The sequence below is a fragment of the Euleptes europaea genome, chromosome 1 (genome assembly GCF_029931775.1).
Source record: "Euleptes europaea isolate rEulEur1 chromosome 1, rEulEur1.hap1, whole genome shotgun sequence".
In the NCBI taxonomy this organism is placed as follows: Eukaryota; Metazoa; Chordata; class Lepidosauria; order Squamata; family Sphaerodactylidae; genus Euleptes; species Euleptes europaea.
The window spans coordinates 138,585,201-138,608,688 of record NC_079312.1 but is presented as its reverse complement, the minus strand read 5'-3'; the positions used below and the strand labels follow the sequence as shown (position 1 = coordinate 138,608,688).

General features: G+C 41.0%; 1 protein-coding gene across 1 annotated transcript in view; it reads right to left on the bottom strand.

Annotated features, from left to right (window-relative positions):
- The window catches only part of SLC39A11 (solute carrier family 39 member 11), a 437,903-nt gene that overhangs the window by 202,970 nt on the left and 211,445 nt on the right, over positions 1 to 23,488 (bottom strand). The window contains exon 5 of the mRNA XM_056863058.1: positions 1,887 to 2,057. Coding sequence (XP_056719036.1) covers positions 1,887 to 2,057 — 171 coding nt within the window. The remainder of the gene's footprint in view (positions 1 to 1,886; positions 2,058 to 23,488) is intronic.

Sequence of the window (23,488 nt, the reverse complement as noted above, 5' to 3'; positions counted from 1 at the left end):
CTGGTCAGGTTCAATATAAACAATACTTAAAACTCTTTTAAATCCTTCATTACAGAGAACCTTAAAAATCGGGATGCTGTTGCTTTCTGCATACATGCTGGAAATCAAGTTTTGTATAAACATATTAATTTTATCGCCTCTATCTTTAATATGAGATTTATGATCACAAGGAGTAGACTTGGTGCCCTCATAATAAAAAATCAGGGAAGGGCTTTGCTGGAAGAACTCCATCAGTGTGCCTTCAGAAATGGATGAAGGTGAGACAGAGGCTCCCACTGACCTAATGCAGTGACTCAGCTCTAGCCTTGTAGCTAAACCCTTCTTGACCTCACAATCAGCTGGCTATTTACCAGGCCACATACTCTTTACATTTTTAGATTAAGATGGTATCTACTTGAACCAGGCACAATCCATACGTTATGTTTCAAATGCTGCGTGGTAAAGTACCTGCAACAAGAAGATTCTTTATCACTACCACCACCCTCCTTGGGAATCTCCCAATTCAAACAAGATGTGGAAATCTAATCATAAACAGTTCACAGCACATCGAAGGGCTTTAATGAAAGGGTGAAGCTGCCTCAGCTAAAGAATCTTTTGCAGACATCCCAGTGTTCAGTCCTACTTCCGGTGCAGTTAGGAAAAACGTGAATATATCTCAGTGCAACCTATCTCTCATTCGTTCACGCAAGCTTCTGCTTCTCTTTCTTGAATCAAAAGCTGCTTCATGCTGTGTCAATTATGAAGCCTTTACTGCGCTGCCTATCGAGTGTTACTCACTACATTCACACAGTCTGTTTGAGAGTGGAAAGCCTTAATATGCAATATGCACACTTCTGTTCCAAGAGAATCTAAAAGGTAACAAAAAAGGGAGAAAGGTATAGGCGCTTCATTAAGCAGGAATATATACCCTCAAAGGGTATTTTGCTTCACAACTTTCTTTCTTTAAAGCCCTTTAGTACTCAAACTAGTATATATTACTTTTTAATCAGTAACCATGACTGATCAATTTAATAAAATACAATACATTTATCATTTATATTTTGGTCATTTCCCAAACAAAGATGTAATTCTCAAAGGTCAATGTAACCATGAAAGCATATTGAATTTCAAATGAAAAGGACTTTAGGCTAGATTCAATATCATTTGCTTTCTTGTAAGAATGTGGTAGGTATGCAAATTTCACAATGCCAACTCTTATAAAGCTTATCTGAAAAGTCAGTCTCCATACCAGTGAAGCAGCTGAAAAAAGTCATATTGATTTCAAGGACTGTAGCTACAGATTAAAGTACATTAGAGATTATCTCTCCAGGAACAAGATTTCCCAAAACTGAATGTCATTTTCTCCAACTTTTCCAATTCTTGCAATGATAATGCAGCACGTAAACAGGAAACAACAATGCAAAAAGAACACAGCCATTCCAAAATCTGTGCAGATCAGTGATCTAGTCTGGCCTGCCTTCAGTGATCCTTGGGGCTCTTGTCCTGTTGGTTATCTGCCCCTCCCAAGACTCCTGCTCTTCTCTTCCATCACTGACTCACTTTCTGATACTGTAACATCCACACACCACAACCCTTCTCACCCAGCCCCACTGGCTGCTAATTTGCTTTTTTTAAGGGAGAAGACACACTCCTCAGACATTTCCAGACGTTGGTTCAATCTCCCCCTCCTAGTGACTGAGATCCAAGGATGGCCCAGTACCTGTGGGAGAAGCTTCAAGCCTGGAGTGACCAGAAGGGTTGGCTTCCTTAACAGAGGGATGAGACAATGCAGTTCCCAACTCACCCCACGAGAACTTGTGTGCATCCCTCACAAGATTGCACAGATTCGTATAGCTCTATCTCATGAATCTGAAGCATTCTGAAGACTCAGAAAGACTGGTGCTTACCGGGAATATTGTGTATCGTTATTGCTAAGATGAGAAGCATGATCCTTCTCCAGCTGTTGCTTGCTGGCGCTGGGGTGCTGCCCTTGAGAGTGTGGGATAGAGCAGGAGCACTGGGCTGGCTTCCTCCAGGACCTTTCCTCCTCTGGTAAGGTTCACCATTTTCACCTTTGTCTAGGCAAGCAAAGAGGATAGAAATAAGGTGAGTTTTAAAAAGACAACTAGGGTTCACACCTAAAACAAAAAGTAGGGAAAAGATTAATGATGGATGTGAGAAGCACCAACGCTGTGCGGTAGTTTAGGCTAAGCTAGGTGAGCTGGCCCAAATTGCCCATTTGTGCATTAAGAAGTCAAATTGAAAATGTTGGTTTCAGAATTTTAGTTATCATTCAGTTTTGCTTAAAACAGCCATCATCAATCTGCTGCTTTCAGATAATACCACAAACAAGGTGGATAAAAATCAACGATTAAAAAAAATCAGACTTTAAATCGGATTTTTTAAAGTAACATGCTTTTTGAGGAAAAGGCTGTCTAAAGATAGTTTTCTGTTTAACATACAAGGTTATTCATCATTAAATAAGGATTAGTTGTTAATTATGTAGCATGAGGCTGTATATCCATGCAATGTTCAATTTTTTTGGTAAATGAATTCCATTAATCCATTCACAATGTCATGTTCTTCCAGAGGTTTCTGTAAGATTATTTTGGGCAGTTTTTCTATCTAGAAGATGATATCACAGATGCTTGGTTTTGCAGTTCTCAAAACTGTGAATTTGTGTCGGTAGAGATAACATGCCTCTTCTTCACAACAAAAATGTTATAAAATAAACATACAGAGTTGAGAAAAAAGCCTTAATCCCATCGTTCCTTTGCAAATCTAAATATACAAAATCAACACCTTACCTCTTAAGTGCTAAGTTTCAAGAAGCTCAATGAATAGAAGATTGTTTGGAGTGGAATAGATCTGCACAAGTATGACGAGGGAAGGTCAAGCAGTAAAAATGAATGTGAAACCTTTTCAGCCGAATACCCCACAAGTCTTGGGATCTTTGTGTGCATAGCCTGAGGTTTATCATATTATTCTCTCCCTGGAGGAGAAAATCTATAGTGAAAGCAGGCCATAAAAAGAGACCGTTTGGCAATATTTGAATGAAGTTCATCTACCTATGGATAAGGCAGGCATGCGTGCAAAAATGCAAACACTGCAACAAAGAAATCAAGGCCTGGGGGACTGAGTGAAACTGGAGATAGGTCACCTCAGAATAATTTCATTATTATCTATGTATTTCTAATAGTATAACCAAATCAGTATTTTTATATAACTGTAAAACTAATCTGAAAAGTTATTCTAAAATTGAAATCTTCATTTAGTTGTAAACATTAAGATTATACCAGCAAATTGAGTCTTTATGTAGAATACCATGATTTAAATCTAGTCTTATTGACTAGTGATTTAAATGATGATTTCAATTGATTTGATTTGATTTAAATCAAATCTAACCTGACCACAAAGCATTATTCTTCTTAACACTATAAAATCAATCAACACAAATAGCATTTAACATGTGAAAGGTCTCTGCCCCAAAGGGGCTTACTATCTAAACTTTGACAATGGGGAGAGAACAAGGGGGGGGAGACTAGAGAGGCCCAGGTAAAAATAACAACACACATACACTCAGGTGTTCTGTTGTGGTTAATATCTGTTTACCTGTTTTCTGACCAGACTCCCCCCTACTCTACTGTTCCTCTTTGGTGAGAAATCTGCTGAAAAGGTTCCCCTGTCTGAGGTGCTTTATTTAAAAGTAAATTGATGTGAATTAGGACAGTAAAAAGGGCAGAACATCCTGAATTGTGATAAAGAAATTCTTTCCATTTAACCAATAAAAATGAGAAGCAGTGGAAAAAAATTACCAAGGTAGTTTTTCTTGAACTTTACACAGGCAACAGCTGCACTTGGGCTGCAAGGAAGATCTGACATTTTAAATTATTTTTAAACTCTCTCTTTCCCCCACCCAGCTTAATTTTCCTAGCAGACTAGTAAGTGCCAGAAGTCATTTGAAGCAGGCTCTGAATTAATGCCAGTCGCTTCCCATGCCATTTCCAGGCCGGTTAATGGTAAACTGTCATATTGCACTTAACTTGGTGGCCATTAAGAGCATACAGCACAAAAGTGCTTCTGCAAATGAGCACAGGAAGTGAATGGGGAAAGGGCACCTTCTAACTCTTGGCTTTCTACCCAGAATAATAAATTTTAAAAGAGAAATGGGGGGGGGGGCACTTAAAAGCATTAATCAATACAGTAAAAAAAAAACGCGCACACACAACAAAACTCTGGTCTGGCAAAGTTCTCTGTGTTAAGTTTCTGATGTCAAGAAAGAACACAACATTATAATAAGCAACCTCCCTCGATGCCCAATGCCGCTACATTTCATCAGAACAAATAACATAATGTTAGGGTGAGTCTATCTAATAAACCAAGAGAAGTTACTTGAATCAGCACTAAATAGGCCTCTTCATTGATGCAGTGATCACAGAGTAAAATTCAGACCCAAAGGAAATAAAGCAGAATCCAGCAAAAGCCAGTCATGACTACAGCTCAAACTTCAGCAGATTTACCAGGGAGTAAGCTGCACTGGACAAAGTGGTACTTACTTCCAAGTAAAAAAGGTTTGTAACAAATGTCCCACTGAAAGCAATGGACTGTACCACTTCTGACTGCAGGGGAGAGAGATTACACATTTCAAAGTCTCCCTACCACCACACTGATATTTCTTTGTAAGTGGAAAACTAATACAAGACATAGACTAGAACAGATGTTCCTTTAAAAAAATTGCGGGGAGTTTTTACTTAGAAGCATTAAGAATGAAGGCAGTAGTTGAGGGCATTCCCTCCATCCCTCCCCCTGGTAGCTTCTACCTGGGTAAACTAGGCCCAGTTATGGGGTGCTAGCCAATGGGCTGAGCCTAGTTACAAAGTGGAGAAAATTCAAGGACTTGTGTGTGTGGGGGGGTCATTTCCCCCTGTATCCCTTTCTCCACACTATTTCCTCTTTCCTTCCTCCTGGCAACCACAGTATCTTCACCTTGCCTTGCTTCGTTCTCTTTTTCCCACCCACCAATCAACCCACCCTTTATCTGCTCCCCCATCTTCAGCTATATTTATTCACTTCATTTATAAACCCCACATTTCTCCACAACAGGGACCCAAAGCGGCTTACAGGATTCTCCCCTCCTCCATTTTATTCTCACAACAACTCTGAGAGGTAAGTTAGACTGAGAATGTGCAACTGGCCCAAATCACTCAGTGAGCTTCAATGGCAGATTGGTAATTCTAACCTTGGTCTCCCTACTCTGAAACTCAAACCACTACATCACACTGACTTTTGAGGGGTGGTTGCTGTTGAACAGTGGCAAACAGCCGGGCCTGGGTGAATCATGCAAGTCAGGTGGTAACAAGGCGCCTAGTGGTTGCTGGCCCTGATGAGTCCCTCCACCCTGCCCAAGGCTTAAAGGCTGGCAATACTGTCGCCTAGTGGTTGCTGGCCCTGATGAGTCCTTCCACCCTGCCCAAGGCTTAAAGGCTGGCAATACTGTTGTGGTTGAATTAAGTACCCTAAGGTCAAGACAACATACAAAAGGGCCAAAATGAATACGAAGTTTAAATGATCTTATGACAATCTATCTAATATATTTATTGCAATAAAAATCAACAACTTGTCTAAGGCCCTAATATAGCCTCTATATTTCTACTGTACATGTGAACATATAACAAATAGACACAAAATAAAAACCAAACATTTAGACTAAAAGCACGACCATATGCATTTTGACCATGTGGCCTTCCTCAGTGGTCTACATACATAAAATACAGAATGCAATTACATAAAAATATATGTCAGTATACCAATCTTTATGACTGAGTTTAAAAATGGTGTTTATCAAATACAAAGTAAAGCTATGCAGGTTTAGCTTATTCAATTTTAGGCTTCAGTAAGTCAGAAAATTTAATTTCTTTCATAAAACCTTTGTGAATGGGGAGATATTAAATTCCTTGCCCATAATTTTGCAATAATCAAAGTATCCCAGTCATAAAGATGTCCTCAAATCTGAATAATTTCAGCAGTATCAGCCCTTTTGTATGTTGTCTTTTGACCTTAGGGTACTTAATTCTTCAGTTTTTAGGGTTACTTTCCCCCCCTTTTTTGTTGTTGTTGGCAATACTGTTGTGGTTGTCCAGCAATGGCCACTGAGGGTATTCATTTCTTAAAGTTACAGCATTGATTCTATCATTTTGAGGGGTTTTAATCCTCCAATGTATTTTTTTTTTTTAAGATTTCAGGTTTTTCTGAAAACTGGGTCATTTTTCAGGTTTGTAGAAAGATCTGTCTTGTCTGTTCATGATTATTGTATCTTTATGCCAATAAAGGTTTTGATATTGATTATTGTATCTGAATGTAAGTATCCACAGATTTGGCCATGTTGAGAATTAGATATATTGCTAGACTCTCTTAAGGTTCATATCCCACATTAGCACCCCCCTCCCCCTCAAACGTGTACTGCACTGAGACATTTGCAAGAATCCTAAAAATTACGGGAAGCAGAGAAAAGGCAGACAAAGAGCTTCTTATTAGGAGTCCTTCAGATCCGGACAGTAGCATCCAGCCATGTAGTTCAACATAACCATGACTGTAGTACTTAATCCTCTTCTTACTAGTCTTTAATCCTTTTCTCAGCACATAAATTCAAATCCTTTGATAGGAACTCATTCTAAACGCAAAGTCTTCTTTCCAACAGATGAGGATGACAAAAATGACCTCTCTAAGTCAAAGACTGTGGCAACGGCTGAAAACAACAAAGATCATAATTTTAGCCAACAAAATATGAATTGTAAACTCTTTAGCTGCTGAATTTTCTTACAGCTCCTGACAAGACCTTGTTTTGGTTACTTTAAAAAACAAGCCTCTGTTACAGGTGTCCTTCTCCTATAACTACACAGGAGCTCCTATGTAAACTTTTTTGTACAGTGAACATATGCAGCATTACTGGTGCTATAACGTTCACTGGAACACAACCATAGCACACCTTAGCAGCAGATGGAAGTTGTTGTCCCCCCCCCCCAGAAGAACAAAACCTCCTTCTACTCTAGATCTAGCCATTTCTTTGAAAGTTGGGAGGAGGGGTTTACTCAGCTGTAAATCTGTATCCACTTATCAGCCCATCTCTTGGCAGACGGGGTTACTTTGTTCCTAGTGCCACCTCCCCCCACTGCCCTGTTATGTTTCTTACATCTTTAAAAGAATTTAATCTGTGGTTGTCCTTCTCACTGCTTCTTCATTAGCAGAATTATGTTCAAAACAGAGCATAAGGTGAGAACACCACATTCAACAGAAAAAAGAAAAGTGAAGTGAGTAACCCCACAGAATCAAATGGAAAGAAATCAAAATAAAAGGAAAAGCCTGTTGAGAGAGGAAGCAACCACTGCTGTGTTTCTAAAGACAGGCCTTAAGTCTTTGTGCTTAGTGCTTTTTTCCACTAAACACACCATCTGAAAATATCAAAGGCATGCTCTTTCCCACTCAAATAAATCTGGCTTCTACTGGAAAATACCTCCCTATAGCATACCTGGCAGAATGCTACCCACACAGCAACACATTGTCTTTTTCCTAAGGGAGAAACTTTCCGCAGACTAACAGGCTGTCAATCTGCTCCTCTCATGTCATTTGCAGATTTGTTCTGGTTGTAATTGTGAGCCTATTTAGTCTCTTATATTTCAGTCTTCTGTGTAAAAACTGCACAGACACGATTCAGATGAATACACAGAGCATCTCTGGGGCATGAAGGTATAGAACAGAGGCCAGATTGTGCTTGATGGAGTATATTTGAAGTGGCTACAGTGCAGGCAAAACAAGTAGTATAATCATTCCTAATAGCATAGATCTAATAATTCCTAATAGCATAAAATGTGTTAAAAATAGATCTCAAATGCAGGCTGTGTGGAGTTATTCTGCCCACTGCATCATAGGGAGCTGTCCAACACCACAGAAATTTGACATCTTTCCAGCATGCTGGAAGGTTAGCCAGGAAAGCTGCATTTCTAATGGTATCCTATAAAGATACAAAGGTTACACGAAGAATTCAAACAGCACATTAATTACAGTATCATTTCCTCAGGATCTCTACATTCCTGCTTTCATCAGGACAGCTTTCTCTTCTCACCTCTAGCCCTACACTTGCCTCTTAACCTGATCAGGTCTTAACGAGTATAGTTAGAATATGGATAATTATTTTATTGTTTAGTTTTTGACTCAGTTCTACTGCAGTGACTACTGCAGTGAGTATTATATGCTCTGACTAGTATAGACTGTCCAGGATCTCAGGTCAGAGGTCTTTCATACTATCTGCTACCTGATCCTTTTTTGTAAAGATGCTGAGGATTAAACTTGGAAGTTTCTACATCCAAACCGAATGGCCTGCTACTGAGCCAAGGCCCCATCTAATTCATATAGTGTCGGGGCAAGCATGCATACTAATTAAGGAATTATGTTTGGTTCTCTCTACACTCATGTAAGGGAAGTATGATCACTTAATTAAAAAGCGCCCACAACTTTCCAGAAGAAACAGCTGGTAGTTCCTAGTCAGCAAACATTTTCACCATGGAAACATGGAAAGTGTTAAGGTTCTTTCACAAAATCTAAATATTCATAAGTTCCACAATGGTTTTAGTTATGGTTTGGCCATAAACAGTAACAAATGTTCAAAGAATTAAAGACTCCCCCCCCCCCAATCTGTTAGCACACACAATCATGTTATTCAGGAGTACTTTTCCCTGAACCCCAGCCTGAAACTCATCATTGGGAAGCCCCAGAATGGAGTGCTAATTGCTGAGAATGCAAAAAGGCCCCTGGACATAGGCATACACCGCAGACTCTGATGACCAAGAAGACCTGCAGCATTGTAACAGATAAGAAGAGCTCAGACCAATATGTTGTTTCGTGTTACTGGAAAAATGTTATGGGTATGGGGTTTGCAGTCCCCTGGGAGCCAAAGTAAACAATGAATGAGGGAAAAATTAAGGCACACTTCTGTCCCCACCTCTAAAGAGTACACTGCCACCATGTCTAAAGGAAATGTAGAAAAGGCCAGGAGAAAGGCAGGTTTGGTATATAGCTGCCTTTTATTTGGTAGTAACAACTTTACTTTTTGAGTAGCTTTTCTTTTCAGGTTAGAAGCAGCCTTTTTGGTTTAAGCCTTTTTGGTTCTTCTATTTCGAGGATGTCTTGAGACCTCCAAGGGCCTATCCTCAGGAGACAGAGGGCTGAGAGGCTCACAGGCCTGATGCTATGAAACGGCATAAGCTTGCTTGCCAGGAAATTGAGTTAAAACTATAAAAACAGAAGGGTAATAGGGTAGCAATTAATAGTTTAGTATCTAGATTGGCTAATATGTGTTGTTTGCTTCCATGTTTGCAACTTTTTGTTTCAGTTGTATTGACAATGCCTAGTGGTTTATCCATGCTTTTTCATATGTGTTCCTGCATTTGCAATTTGGTTTTGTAGTGTCTTGTGCAGTGATGCCTTCCAATAAACCATTTAATTCGTATCAGTAACGTTTGGGAGTCTGCATCTTCCTACTGACAGTCTCGTACCCACCGGGGTGATAAGAACCCACAGGAATGAGGCCTCCTGTTTAAGGGGACCAAATTAACAGCCTGATACTATCATCACAGCCGAGCAGCAGCTGCATAGAAGCTAGAAAGGGAGAGAGTAGGGAGAATTCTTATCTGGCTCGGTTTTGAACCACAGAAGACTTCTGGAGGCAGTTAGGCTTAGTTCTCATTGCAGGCTGACGTTACAAGCAACTGAAGCTTGTACTCAGTGCAGGCAGTGCAAGCAACACATTTTGCTTGATTTCCAGAATTGCAAATCTTTAGTCCGTGGTTTGTTCTTTCACATAGAAAAACAGGCTCTTCCCCCATGGATTCAGTTTTAAGAAGAAGAAGAAGAGTTGGTTTTTATATGCCGACTTTCTCTTCCACTTAAGGAAGAATCAAACCGGCTTACAATCACCTTCCCTTCCCCTCCCCACAATAGACACCCTGTGAGGTAGGTGGGGCTGAGAGAGCTCTTAATAGAACTGTAACTTGCCCAAGGTCACCCAGCTGGCTTCATGTGTAGGAGTGGGAAAACAAATCCAGTTCACCAGATTAGCCTCCACCGTTCATGTGGAGGAGTGGGGAATCAAACGCGCTTCTCCAGATCAGAGTCACCCGCTCCAAACCACCACTCTTAACCACTACACCACACTGGCTTTAAAAGACTGAGTGTAAACTTGGAAAAATTTTACTCGGAAATATTTACTTGTGTTACATTCATTTTACACAAGGTTATTTTTAATGGACACTTACATATCTGCCACTTTCACTACCTAAAACACTAACAATGCATCAGTTTTCTCATTTTTCATTTTTCTGAATGAAGTTGACATTTTAGCATTTAGGCAAGAGGTAACAAAAATCTTCTTTTCATTAATTTTGTTTCAAATAAAAAAAGCTGTATTACATCAGCTGTCCATGAAAAATTGTGCATATACCACAATTTGCAACCACATATCACGAGCATGGCTTTGTTCAGTAAGTGCCCTCAGCAATATCAGTACCTGTTGCCTGTTCTCCTTCAACTAATTAACATAAGAAAGGAGGGAATCTTTTGAACCAGAGGTTTCAATGAATGCCTCCCTTGATAACCAGCTGTTTAAGCCCATTTAAAGAATGAAAGTTTTTACCCATCCAATCAACAGATGCTTGTCATGTCAAAAGGGCCTCTTGTTCGCTGCAGGGAGGAGGAATGGGACTTCTGAATACACCATCACACCAGGCAATTGCTGATGCTTCTTTCCAAGTACATTAAAGTCAGCTGCTTGAGCACATGCTTAATGCTGCTAAGGACAGCTATGCACTTAAAATGGAGAATGTGTGCACAGTGCATGTATGCACATACACAGCGGTATTTGATGTAACTGTCTTTTAACTGTTCCATAAAGGGCACTTTTTAAGATCTCCATTCCTTTTGTACCCTTTTTGTATTATGTTTTTATGCCAATAAAGGAATGACAGAGAGCATGCACACACACACAAGAAAAGACAACTAGCTCTAGCAAGAATATTGTAGATCACAAATTGTCCACACTATATGCATGGGCATGCTAGCATGCAAGGGCATATTAGAGTGCTATGAAAGGGGGCTGTGTTTTAAAAACACTGTAATTCCAAGGAGTCCATCCAGCAGACGCAGCTGTCCATATGTGGCACCTCAAATCTGCCAAGTTGATTGTGGGTGGTGATCTTAATGCAAGGATGGGATACAATGATGCAACACTGGCAGATAAGTTCTCCTATTGGCCTCTGGATAAAGAGGGTGAACAGGCTTTTCCCTTGTGAGTTTCACTAGATCCAGTGGGTAATCTAGCAGGACTTTGTCTGGCTCAAGTAGCCAATAAATTAAATTTAACCATTTTGAATGGAACTGCCCCAGGAGACCGGCCTGGACAATTTTCCTTCTGGTCAGGGTCCAAACTATCCATCATAGACTATTTGATGGTTTCATATGATCTTATTTTCAGGATAACAAATTTTGAAATCAAATCAAGACCAGATAGTGATCACCTCCCTCTCACTTTATCTTGTAACTTCGAGAATTATTCCCTTAAACATCCAGCACCTACGCATCTTGATGCAACAGTTGAACCGGGGAGGCTTAAAGTTAAATGGAACTGGCAGCTAAATAAGGATGTCGATGAGTGGATCGATTTATAGAAAAGCAAAGAGATTCACTCTAGATTACTTGGAGATCCAGAAATATCTACTTCTGTTCTTAGTGCACATGACGAACTTATTCAGAGTCTGATACCCTTATTATCCAGAGCCAGTTCAGCTCACTCTGTGCCAAAGGCTCCCTCTAAGGGATGGTATGATCAGGAGTGTGTGACTGCTAAGAAGGAACTTCTTTCTCTTTTTATTATCTTTAAAACTGACCCTTCCCCGACTAAGAAATTGAAAGTTATGGAAAGAAAGAGAGCATATAAAACTCTTCCTAGAAATAAGAGCTATGCATGGTAGCTGGTTAACCCTTATTAAAACTGTTAAGAACAAAGATTCTGCAGGTATTTGGAGATTAACTTCACAGTGTTCAAATTCAGAACTTAGATTTATGACAAACTCAATTACAGCTGAGTCTTGGGAGCTCCATTTCTCTTCGCTCTACAGAGAGCAGCATATCTATCCTCAGCCGGAACTCCCAATTGATTCTATTCCTCAATGGCCTGCTGTATCACCTAAAGAAATTAAACAGCTAATCTCTCAATTAAAGAGTGGAAAGGCCCCGGGTAATGACTTTATTTCTCCTGATCTACTGAAATCTAATGTAGATTGGTGGGGCCCAATTTTAGCTTCTTTATTTACATACATCAACCAGACAGCCCAGATTTCAGAAGATTGGGGTCTAGCCATCATAGTACCTAACTCATCAATCGATAAACAGCTTTTGTTATTACTTATTAAGCTGCATGAGAACACAAGCCTTAAGAGTTAGATTTAGTCCAGAGGGCCATCTATCTGTCTCAGTTTCTACACAGAAAGGAGTAAGGCAAGGTTGTATCTTGTCACCTTCTTTATTTAATATTTACATTGACATGCTTATCAAACGGTTGTTGAGCTCAGACATTCACACTCCAAAATTAGCAGAAAAAAGGCTACCAATACTTCTGTATGCCGACAATGCGGTGATTCTTTCGCAAACTAGGGTAGGATTTAAAAAGCCTTGAGGATTTTGACAGTGCACTAGGGTTGTGCAAAAAAAAAAAGTTAATTTCGCGTTCGGGCTTTTTTTGGGTAAACCTGGAATAAGCCAAATTGGGTCAGGGGGTCTGATTTTATAGGGTCTGGAAGGGGTCGCCCCCCTCCTCCATAGAGAAGTATGGTAAAGTTTACAAAGCTTCTCTATGGAGGGGGACAACCCCTTCCGGACCCCATAAAATTGGACCCCCTGACCCAATCTTCACCAAACTTCAAGGAGAGTCCCTTGAAACTACCCTGAAAATTTGGGATCTCTACCTCCCAAAATGCCTCCCTCTGAGGTCATTAAAAAAATTCTCATAGGGAAAAGCCTGGGCAAAGCTGAAGCCAAAAAAAGCTGAATACCTATTTGGATTATTCAGCGATCGGCTAGCCAGCTTTGGCTTTATTCCCAGGTTTTGGTTTTCGGTAAAACTGAAACCTGAATACTGCCAAAATGGCTAATTTTGAGGTTATTTTTGGTTTGGGTTTCTCGATATGCACAACCCTATTCACCACCCTTATAATCACTATGATACCTGCACAGTGTCAACAGCTTAGGCAAATAGAGATATAATAAAAAGCAAGGAACTTCTCAAAATCAGATCACAGTGAGCAAACACAACACCTTTAAAACACTAATGTCCCAGTTAAATATGGCAAAATGCAAAAAGTGTATTCTTATTCATACGTTCCCTTACCCAGTTCGCATTATAGAAATAAACAAAGTCCACTGCAATTTGGCACCTCTCCACCCACTCACAATTTCAATCAAGACTGGTTTCACGACCTCTGCTAATGAAGGTGACGGCTTAGATCAGCCCTCCTGCTGCCCCTCAGTCTGGTGCCTGCAAAGATGGCAGCTTTTGCCAAAGCTACACAGTAAATTTACACAAAAAAAGAGAAGGGTTAAAAGGGGAAGTTTAAAAATAGCCCACTTGATACTGTCAAATGTGGACAAGCCAGCAGTATAATAAATATTTGCTCAGCTGCAAGTTTATCTTAGGTGGCCTATTAAAGTTAGTTGCAAAGCAAAGCTGCCTTGGTCCCTCTAAACACTATATATTTCAATGAAGAAACAAACATAATTACATCAAACAATGGCTGGACTCAAATGTCAACAACAGATAGGCATCAGCTTTTAAATTCTATGGTAAATGTTAGCCGTGTTTGTTGTATTTTTTTAAAGGGCACTTCTACCATGCCCAATTTTGGATCAATTTTATTAGCATTAGAACTGATAATTATTTCACCTGGTAAATTTAAAAGAACTGACTGTAAGATCCGCATGTTAAGATTCCTACTACAGATAATGACTGGTTTCAGTGAGATGTCAATGAATGTAATTATAGTTGGTGCCGAACATATTTAAACAGAACTGTGAGCACAAAGAACGTACCCATCTTTTTCTTACACGAGTGCAAAACATGCACATAAGCACATTACACCAATGTCTTCTGGCAAGCAAATGTTTGAGTACAGCTGAATAGAGTATGGCATTTTCAACCTGCAAATTAACTTCAGATATTTCCATTCTTTTGAAAATATTCACATTCAAATTTACATTAAAAAAACAACAGACACCTGATCAATCACAAACCAAATAAATGCACTGTTGCTTTAGTATGCGATTACAGAGAGACCCCAGAAGATATTTCTTTCTTTGTATTTATTTATTTAATTAATAAAACAAAAGTATTTCTTATGAACCGAGCAACTAGCAAGACCTCGAATGCTGAGAGAAGGGGAAAAGACACATGGCTTTCTTTGGAACTTCACTCTACACTTTTCCCCAGTATTTATATAAGCCATTATGGTTTATGCCATTGGTGGCCTTCTAGTACATGTGGAAGGTCACCGGGGGACTAATTACATTTCCAAGCACTTCTATATACATCTCTAACAGGCACAGAAATCTCTTGCCAATTTTTAAGAAGGAGTAAAGGTAAGACAATTTCTAGGTTTATAATTGGAGCCCTGAACTCAAAAGCCCAGGGTCAGTCCTGATTAGTATTTAGATGGGAGACCACCAAGGAAGTCCAGAGTCGCAACACAGAGGCAGGCAATGGCAAACCACCTCTGATCTCTTGCCTTGAAAACCCTATGGAGTTACTGTAAGCTGTGACTTGACGGCAATTGTAAGTCTTTTGTGCAGGCGCCACCAATGCTTGTAACTTAAAGGAAAACGCCCTCACGCATACCTGGGATCCCAATCTGTGTACACTTCAGCGGTGTTAGAAAAGAACAGGCAAGCACACTGGAAGTAGACTGTAATTTGTCCAAAGGATTTTCAGTTAAATTGATTTATAGTCCTGAGCCTATTTTTGCTTGGAAGAAAGGCTGCCTTGAAACTTACCCCCAAGCCAGCATGGCTAGCGCTGAAGCCTCAAAGGGTTGCCCTGCTATGTTCAACAAGGCTTCTATGCAAGTAAAACCTAGTCTACACATCATCAGAATAAGGCAGCTGAATAACTGAAGGTCGGTATGTGTGTGTGTCAAATTTCTGAATGTCCCGATTTTTAAAAAAAGCTAGAATTCTTGTACTGCAGAAAGGTGGTTAGACTACAACATTTTCCTTGATGTACTGATGCTTTTTTTTTTTTGGTTGGTTCTTTACTTGGGGCTTTTTTCCCTACACATGGGACATTAGCAAAATGGTGTCCCCAACTTGCAGTCTACAAATGGAAAAGTGCAATCTACCATCTCAGGATTCCTCTAGTTAATTCTGCTGTATCTATAGATGAAGAACACAATATTTTTGAGCCTTCCCAGGAGTAACAAAATAATTTTCTGGCATTTCTCATAATCATCACAACCTAGAGAGAGTCCAGATAGACAAAATGGATCTACACAGATATGCAGAGCATTTAAAAAGTACTTCAGCAATAACTCATATGTTAGCAGAAGCATACAACACACGAAAGTTATGTTCTACTGCATCCAGCATGGAAAATGATAATCTTGCTTTAAAAAAAGAGCATGATACTAAATGGAGAATTTTTGGGAAATATTTTTGTCATGCTCAGTCAACCAACTCTTAAAAACATAATAAACAAATGGGGGACTGTGAAAGACGGGAGGAATCCCCTCTTCCCCCCCGTTGCAGCTCCAGCCCTCTTCCCCTCCATCCCAGCCCCACTCTCTTGCCGGCTTACCCAGCGCCGCTACTGGTGTCTGTTGCTGATGCCCCCCCTTATTATTATTTTACATTTCAGATTTTTCTGCACACCTAGGGGGTTCCCCAACCGCTGAAAAACCTGTTGTGGTGAATGTGCCCCCTATCTGTGAATTTAGGTATCCTCAGGTAGGGGGCACATGTGGGATTTAGATAAATACATAGGAGGGGAATTTTTTCATAGGTGTTCTCAGCTAGACCATATGAAATCCAAACTATAAATGCATACATGAATGCATTGTTTGCAAATGCATAAGATGAAAACAAGATTTAAGCCTAAATATAGCCTGGGTTACAAATCCGGAGAGTGCAGATGCTTTAGCAATCAAAGGGGCTTGGGAAAAGAACACAGGAAGCAAGAAAGACAGCCACTTATTTTTAGGATGAAGAAGGTGCTACAATTAGACCACAGTGTTATGAGACTGTATCCAACTATCACAAGGCTCATGATTAAGTGTCAGTATATACTTTCCCCGGTTCCATAACATTTAAAATAAAAATCTGAATATTTTTCTTGACATTACTGAATTTTCCAGAAAAGCTGCAGGGCTTAAATTCTTCCAATAATTTAATTATATCCATGCAGCCTGCTAGCAATGTGTTCAACTAAATTGGTCAAACAATTTTAACAGAATAAAAATCCATCAAAGATAGCTATTAAAAAAACTAATATAATCACAATACATTAAATAATAAAAAAACTGTTCTACCCACTTATTTAAAATTACCACAACCTTACAGTTTACCATATATGCCAATACAAATTCAGACCTAGACTGTAGCCTGTTGCATTTTTTCATAATCCTCACACTCCTACCTCATAATCCTCACACTCCTACCTCATAATCCTCACACTCCTACCTGTAAATAGAAAAATAGCTTTAACTCCAGACACCTCAGAGAAGCAATTAATTTTAATTGCATTTTATTTTTTATTTGCATTTTATCTCAACAAATTTGTGAGAACTGGCTGTGAGCTCAGCATCGTTTTCAGGAGCTCTACAGAGAGATCAATACATGGAGGCCCCCAGGCCTTCAATCGGGTTGTCTTTTAGCTCAAAATTAAATGCTCATCCCTTTGAAAGACAACTTTCTTGTCCGTGCACTCCTGCTCTCACTTAATCTGTGCCTTCAATCACAAATTATTTGTGGAATGAACATCAACAAATAAACGTTCATAGAATTAGGTCCCTTGGTAATGTTTTTCATCCCAAGGATGCTTCCAAGGACATAACCTCTAAACTATGAAACAACAACATTATATTAGGTTTGATAGCCCTCCATAAACAGCAGCAAAACTAGACCTCTCAGCATGTGTATTAACTCACCCCAGGAAAATAATTTAAAACTTCTCCTGTGAACATTAGAGAAAAAGCAAGTCACTTTACAGAAAAGTCTAATTCTGCTGCCACTTCAGAAGAACTACCAGCCCATTCCTGAGCTGAGGCATAAGGGACGGCGGGTAAGAGGCGCAGCAGTGCCTCTTTCTAAGCCATTTCCCAGACACTGTTAAACAAAAAAAAAGCCATTTCGCGGGGGGGGGGGTTGTTTGTTTGTTTAACTGGGGCTTTTTGCCCCATTGCAAACAGCAAGGCTGTGCCTGCTAAATAGCTAAATTGCAGGCACAGCAACGCTGTTCCGGCTGCCAGCGCAAGTGGCCGAAAGTGGTGAGGAAGCTGACCAAGGGACTGGCCTTGCCGCCGGCGTGAATGCATGGAAACACGTGATTACACACATTTACGCCGGCAGCGAGGTCACGCTGCCTCCTATCAACTTTCAGCCCCATTCTCAGGAATGGGCTGTAAAAGTACCAAAAGTTTTTACTGTTGGAAAAACACCCCATTCCAGCTAATGATCAATATGGACTATACTGGATCCCCTAGATCCGTGTTGGTGAACCTATGGCACGCGTGCCACAGGCGGCACACCAAGCCCTCTCTGTGGGCACGCGCGGACCCGTCGCGTCTGCCTAGGGCTGTGCCGTGTTGCTGTGGTGAGGGCGCTGAGGGCAGTGCTCCTTCTCCCCAAGCCCATGCTCCCCAAGCCTGCGCTGGCACCCTCCCTCTCCTTGCACCCGGGGCAAGCCCCTCCCTCTCTCTCAGCTGAGCTGCAGCCGCAGCTCAGCTGTTTGTCGGGGCGCCCCGCCCGTCTTCAGTTTGGACTGGGAGGCTGTGGCCGAGCACCTTGCCACACACCCCGGGCAGCTCAGCTGTTTGTCGGGGGCCCCGCCCGTCTTCAGTTTGTCTGGGGCCCCGCCCATCTAAAAAAGCATTTAGAGAAGTCTACAACATTTGCAGACAATCCTACAAGCCATCAGGAAATCTACAAGGAATTTTCTAGCATTGTAGCAGCTGCAAAGATGAATTTTAGTAACAGATTTTTACAGTTTGGTAAGATGGAGACAACCCTGTGTTTTCTTACTTCTCCAGATAAAGCCAAATTTGAAGAACTTGATCTTTCCTGCCTACACTGGTTAGATTTAGAAAATCTGGAAATGGAGCTAATAGAATTTCAAGAAAGCTCTATCTGGAAAAATAAATTCTATGACCTGTGTGAAACACTTAAGAAGATAAAAGGGATGCCAAAGGACAACATATTTAGTTCTGAAAATGAAACCCTTAAAGTGTGGAATTCTCTGCCAAATAATTTTAAGTCAATGAAAGCATTTGGGATTGCTTTCCTTTTTTTGTTTGGATCATCTTATGCTTGTGAGCAGCTGTTTTCAGCTTTGAATTATATCAAATCTGACACCAGAAACAGGCTAACAGATGACCTGAGTGCTGCATGTGTTGCTCTCAAACTTACAAAGTACGAGCCAAGGGTAGACAAATTATCAGCATGCACACAACAGCAAAAATCACATTAATTGTTCAAAAAAATTGACGATGTCCTCAAAGATGTCACAAAAATGGTGAATTACATCATGGCTCGTGCTCTGGATTGTTGACAGTTTCAAGCACTTCTTGAGGAGGTTCAGGCACAGTATAATTGTTTACTTATGTACAATAATGTCCGGTGGCTGAGCAGAGGACGAGTCCTGGAGAGATGCATGCCAAATGCAAACTTTAACCTTTCAATAAAAAATTGTTTGTATCATTGAAAGCTCTGTTATTGTGTTTTTCTTTTAATGCAAAATATGTGAATGTATGAGTTGTTTTTTCTAAACTAAAACCTCAGTATTCAGGTTAAATTGCCGTATTGGCACTTGGCGATAAATAAGTGGGTTTTGGGTTGCAGTTTGGGCACTCGGTCTCTAAAAGGTTCGCCATCACTGCCCTAGATGGATGAGAAGCCATATACACAAATTATTTAGGGTAATAATATATATCCTGTCTTTCTTTCTCCTCACACTGTCGGAACACAAGAAAGGTAAAATCACTACAGAAAATAATCTATTATTATTAAAAGACATCATTAGACAAATAAGCCAGCATCCGCAACTATAATCTTCAAGTTGAATCATAAGCTCTCTGTTTTACAGCCTCACTGGAAGACCTCATATTAAGTACCTGCCTCACCACTCCTATAAGGTATTTCACAGCAGTAGGGCAACAAGCGAAGAGTAATCTGACCATATTCTCAAGAGATAGGAGACTGTGTTGTGAGGAACAACTGCTGCACAGATTCATATCAGATTCACACAAAAAGAAATAATTCTTCAGTGGTTCTTCTGCAATGAAGATTTCAGAATCTGAAATCTAAAAATAAATAAATCCATTGAAGGGTTAACCCCCAATAATAGAAGCAGCAACTGTAGTTTTAAGAAATTAATGTCCTCAGGGGTCACTGTGAGGGTTGTAGGCAACCACAGCAGTATTGCCAACCTTCAAGTCTTCCTTTCTGTTGGTAAAAGGCAGGGGGTAGGACCGTTTCAAGGGCTATTTTCACCTTTGAGTGAGGACTCATTAGAGCCAGGCATGGCAGCAACCACTGATTGACTTGCTACCATGTGAGTTGCATGATGTACCCAGACCTGAGTGCTTGCCACTATTCAACAGCAACCACACCACAAAAACCAGTGTGGTGTAGTGGTCAGCAGGGATGGATCTAGGAGTGGGGGTGAAGGGGAGCAGGTGTCCCGGGCAACACTCAGCTGGGGGGGGGGCTTGCATGCCTGGGGGAGGCTGTGGGGCGAAAGGCTGGGGTCCAATCCGTGCAGGTGCAGCCCAGACTCCTCTTCCTTCTCACCAGCTCTGGTACAGGGGTCCTCCTTCTGCATCCCCCCCATATGGGGGCAGCCCAGCCTCCTCGCCCTTCTTGCTGGCTCCGATGCAGGGGTTCCCCCTTTGGCACACCCCCCCCCAAGCCTGGAGCTTCCTTTGTGGTGGGGGAGAGAGCAGGACGGAGCCAGGTGGCTCTCTGGGCTCAGTGCTGGCTCACAGCCACTCCAAGAAGTTTGCAAGCAGCAGACAGAGTTCCCCTCCTAGACACCCAGAATCAAGGATGGTGAGGTCAGCAAAGCTCCGGGGACTCTGGAGCCACCTGAGCTGCTTCCTTCCTGGCCCTTCTGCTGCTGGAACTTCCCCGGCCCATGGCAGGTAACACTGGGCTAGCAGAGGAGCAGGCAACTTTGGGGATGCAGGGAAGGAGTGAGTGAGGAGTTGCCCTGGAACTAGGGAGATGCTGAGTGGTAGCATCCCTTCTCCAGCACCTGGCACAAACTAGGTGCTCTTTGCAGTTTTTCTTTAAAAAAATTATTTTAGCAATTTGGCACACTGCAAACGGCATGTTCTAATTGTATTTGGCACTCTGCATGTTAAGTGACTCCCTTCCATCTCCTCCCCTCCCCAATTCAGATCACAAACAATCTTGCCTGAAAGCAGGGGAGGGCCATGGCTGTGTGGTAGAGCATCTGCTTGGCATGCAGAAGGTCCCAGATTCAATCCTCAACATCCCCAGTTAAGGCTCAGGTCCTGGCTGATGGGAAAGAACTCTGCCTGAGACTCTGGAGAGTTGAGTTGACAGTACTGACTTTGATGGACCAAGGGTCTGATTCAGTCTAAGGCAGCTTTATGTGTCCAACCAAGTATTCTGAAGATGAGCATGCAAAAAGATCCTGCTCTGCACCTGAGTTCCCACAATCTGTAGAATGGGGCATGAATCCCAACTGACACTCGCACAGAAGAATGCATCCCTGACCTTCTTCTAAAACATTGCAGAGGGGGAACAGATCATTAGAAAGAAGACGAAGGTCACAGGGCAGAAATGAGGGTACCAAGGAGGAGCATTTATTCCTTAAGTATAATTAAGATTAGGTAGGCTTGGCTTTCAGAGGACACTGGACCCGTTCTATTTTGGTTTAAGCAGGCAGTTACCACCCGTCTCCGAATCCAACCCCTCTTAGGGGCTCTTCATCCTTCCCAAGAAGACATATCACACACTTGGAGAACCACTGCAATAAATAAATAACCAGATAATAAGCATTTATACAGAACTTGCTAGTGTTCAAAGTGTTTCATATACACTATCACTGTGGACTCTCCCCTGTGGTACCATAAGTCCGATGTGACTTGATGGCCCAATTTTTTTTTTTTAATTAACAATTCATAGGGGTCAACACAATTCATTCTATTGTTTAGAAGAATTGTTGATTATATATGTGTATGTTGATTATGTATGTATGTATGTATGTAATATATGGGGGTGTCATTTTGTACTTTTGCCCTCCTTCCAAAAATGAAGATCCAGCCCTAGTGGTAAGAGTTCCAGAATAGGATCTGAGAGACTCTGGTTCAAATCACCACTCTGCCATGGCCACTCACCGGGTAACTTCTGGGCAAGTTACACATTCTTCCTCGCAGGGTTTTTGTGAGAATCAAATGGAGGCAAGGAAATTAAAGTAAGTTGCTTCAGGCTCCATTGTGGAGAAAGGTTGGGTATAAATGAAGTAAATAAATGGGCATCAGAATCAAGAAAAAAGACTATCTGAAAGAGGGGGTTAAAAAAATCCTTCAAGGAAGAGTTGGAGGGAGTTGCCTGAGCTGTCTATAAATGATGGGATACAAAGGAAAGTCATTTTGGGCTGTAAACATAAGCAAAAAAAAAAAAAGATGGGTTAAGCTCTCAGCTCCTCCCATCGATTTATGAAGTGTCCAGGGCTGAAGAAAAAAAACAATAGCTACTGTTTTTCGCTTCTAAGGGGATGACAAGTGGGACTTCACATTAAAGGAGGAGACGTGAAAAACAAAGGAAGGAATGGTTGCTAACAGATTGTTTGCAGTGTATTTTCTTACCCTGAAGCTATCAGACAGACACAGAGTGAAGGCAGGACAAGAAAAAAAACAGCTATTCTTAATGAGTTTTCATATCACAATTGAAATGGAGAATGAAGTTTGCCTGCTCCTAGGCTGATGGTAGACAGAAAAAATAATGATGATACTGAATTCCTCCACATATATACATCTCTTTCCTCCATCGCAGACCTGCAATACTCTGTGTTTTTTTCATAATTGCTTTCATACTATTGATTGACCAAACAAAGGAACCAGAGAAATCTTCAGACTTTATTAAACAATGAAATCCTTTGGTGAATCCAAAGGGCTTAATTTTTTCCAAGTAAACCTGGGAGCAGTAAACAAACTCCCCAGATATAACCTAAGATAAGACAGGCAGGCAATCTCTTTTGTGAGGAAAGCAGCAAAAGGTAGATACCAGCAGTGCACAACTGGTTTATCACAAATGACCCTTAATAGTATCTCACAAATTATTCATAAAGATTATTTAGTAGTGGTGGGTATACAAAGCAGCAAATGCATGTAGAGATACAGTGGTGATTCTAAATCAAAACCTGTTCCTGACATACAGATTTTGACCCTATATACACTGAAACTATCTGCAAGTTTATCATGAAGATCAGGATTTCCCAAGAGAGGAGAATCTTCAAACATGCACAAATCCTGATAACAGATGATGCAGACAAATGAAAGAAACTGTCGCTGAGACGCTTTACTGCAAAATATAAGCCTCAGAAATGACTCTAATGCTTAGGGTTCTGCCATGGTATAAGAGGAGAGCTCCTCCAAGCTCAGGTAGAATCTTCGTATACCATATATTAGTGCAGGGCTCAGCAAATTCCAGGTGTCAGGTTGCTACGGTACATAGAAATTTCATTGTGGCACCTAGAATTTTTAGCAATTATGTTGTGCTTGGAGTGGAGATCAGCCCATGGGGAGAGGAGAGAAAAGGATGACATATATACTATGCTGGGAAGAATCAGGACACAACTTCATAGATTACAGGTTCCGCAGGTCTTGGCACATAGGCTAGGGATAATGGGCGCAGTTGACAGCTAGCACCTTCTCCAACCCACCTGATGGGGTAACCAAGAGCAGAGGGCTGGTGTTAGGGCTAAAAGCAATGCAAACGGCTATTCCTAGCCATCACCATCTTTCTGGGAGCATGGGCAATGCATCATCTCTGGGGTTGGTTGTCATGCACCCTGCCCCCCAAATACCCTCAAGAGGACCCCACTTTTAGGTTATGTGGGGAGCCCACCCTGCACAACCTGTACTATTTCCCCCTGCCAATGCTTAAATGCCAGCAGCAAGTTGTGACAGTTATGCTCTTGTTAACAATCAAGGATACACAGTATATATACTCTTTG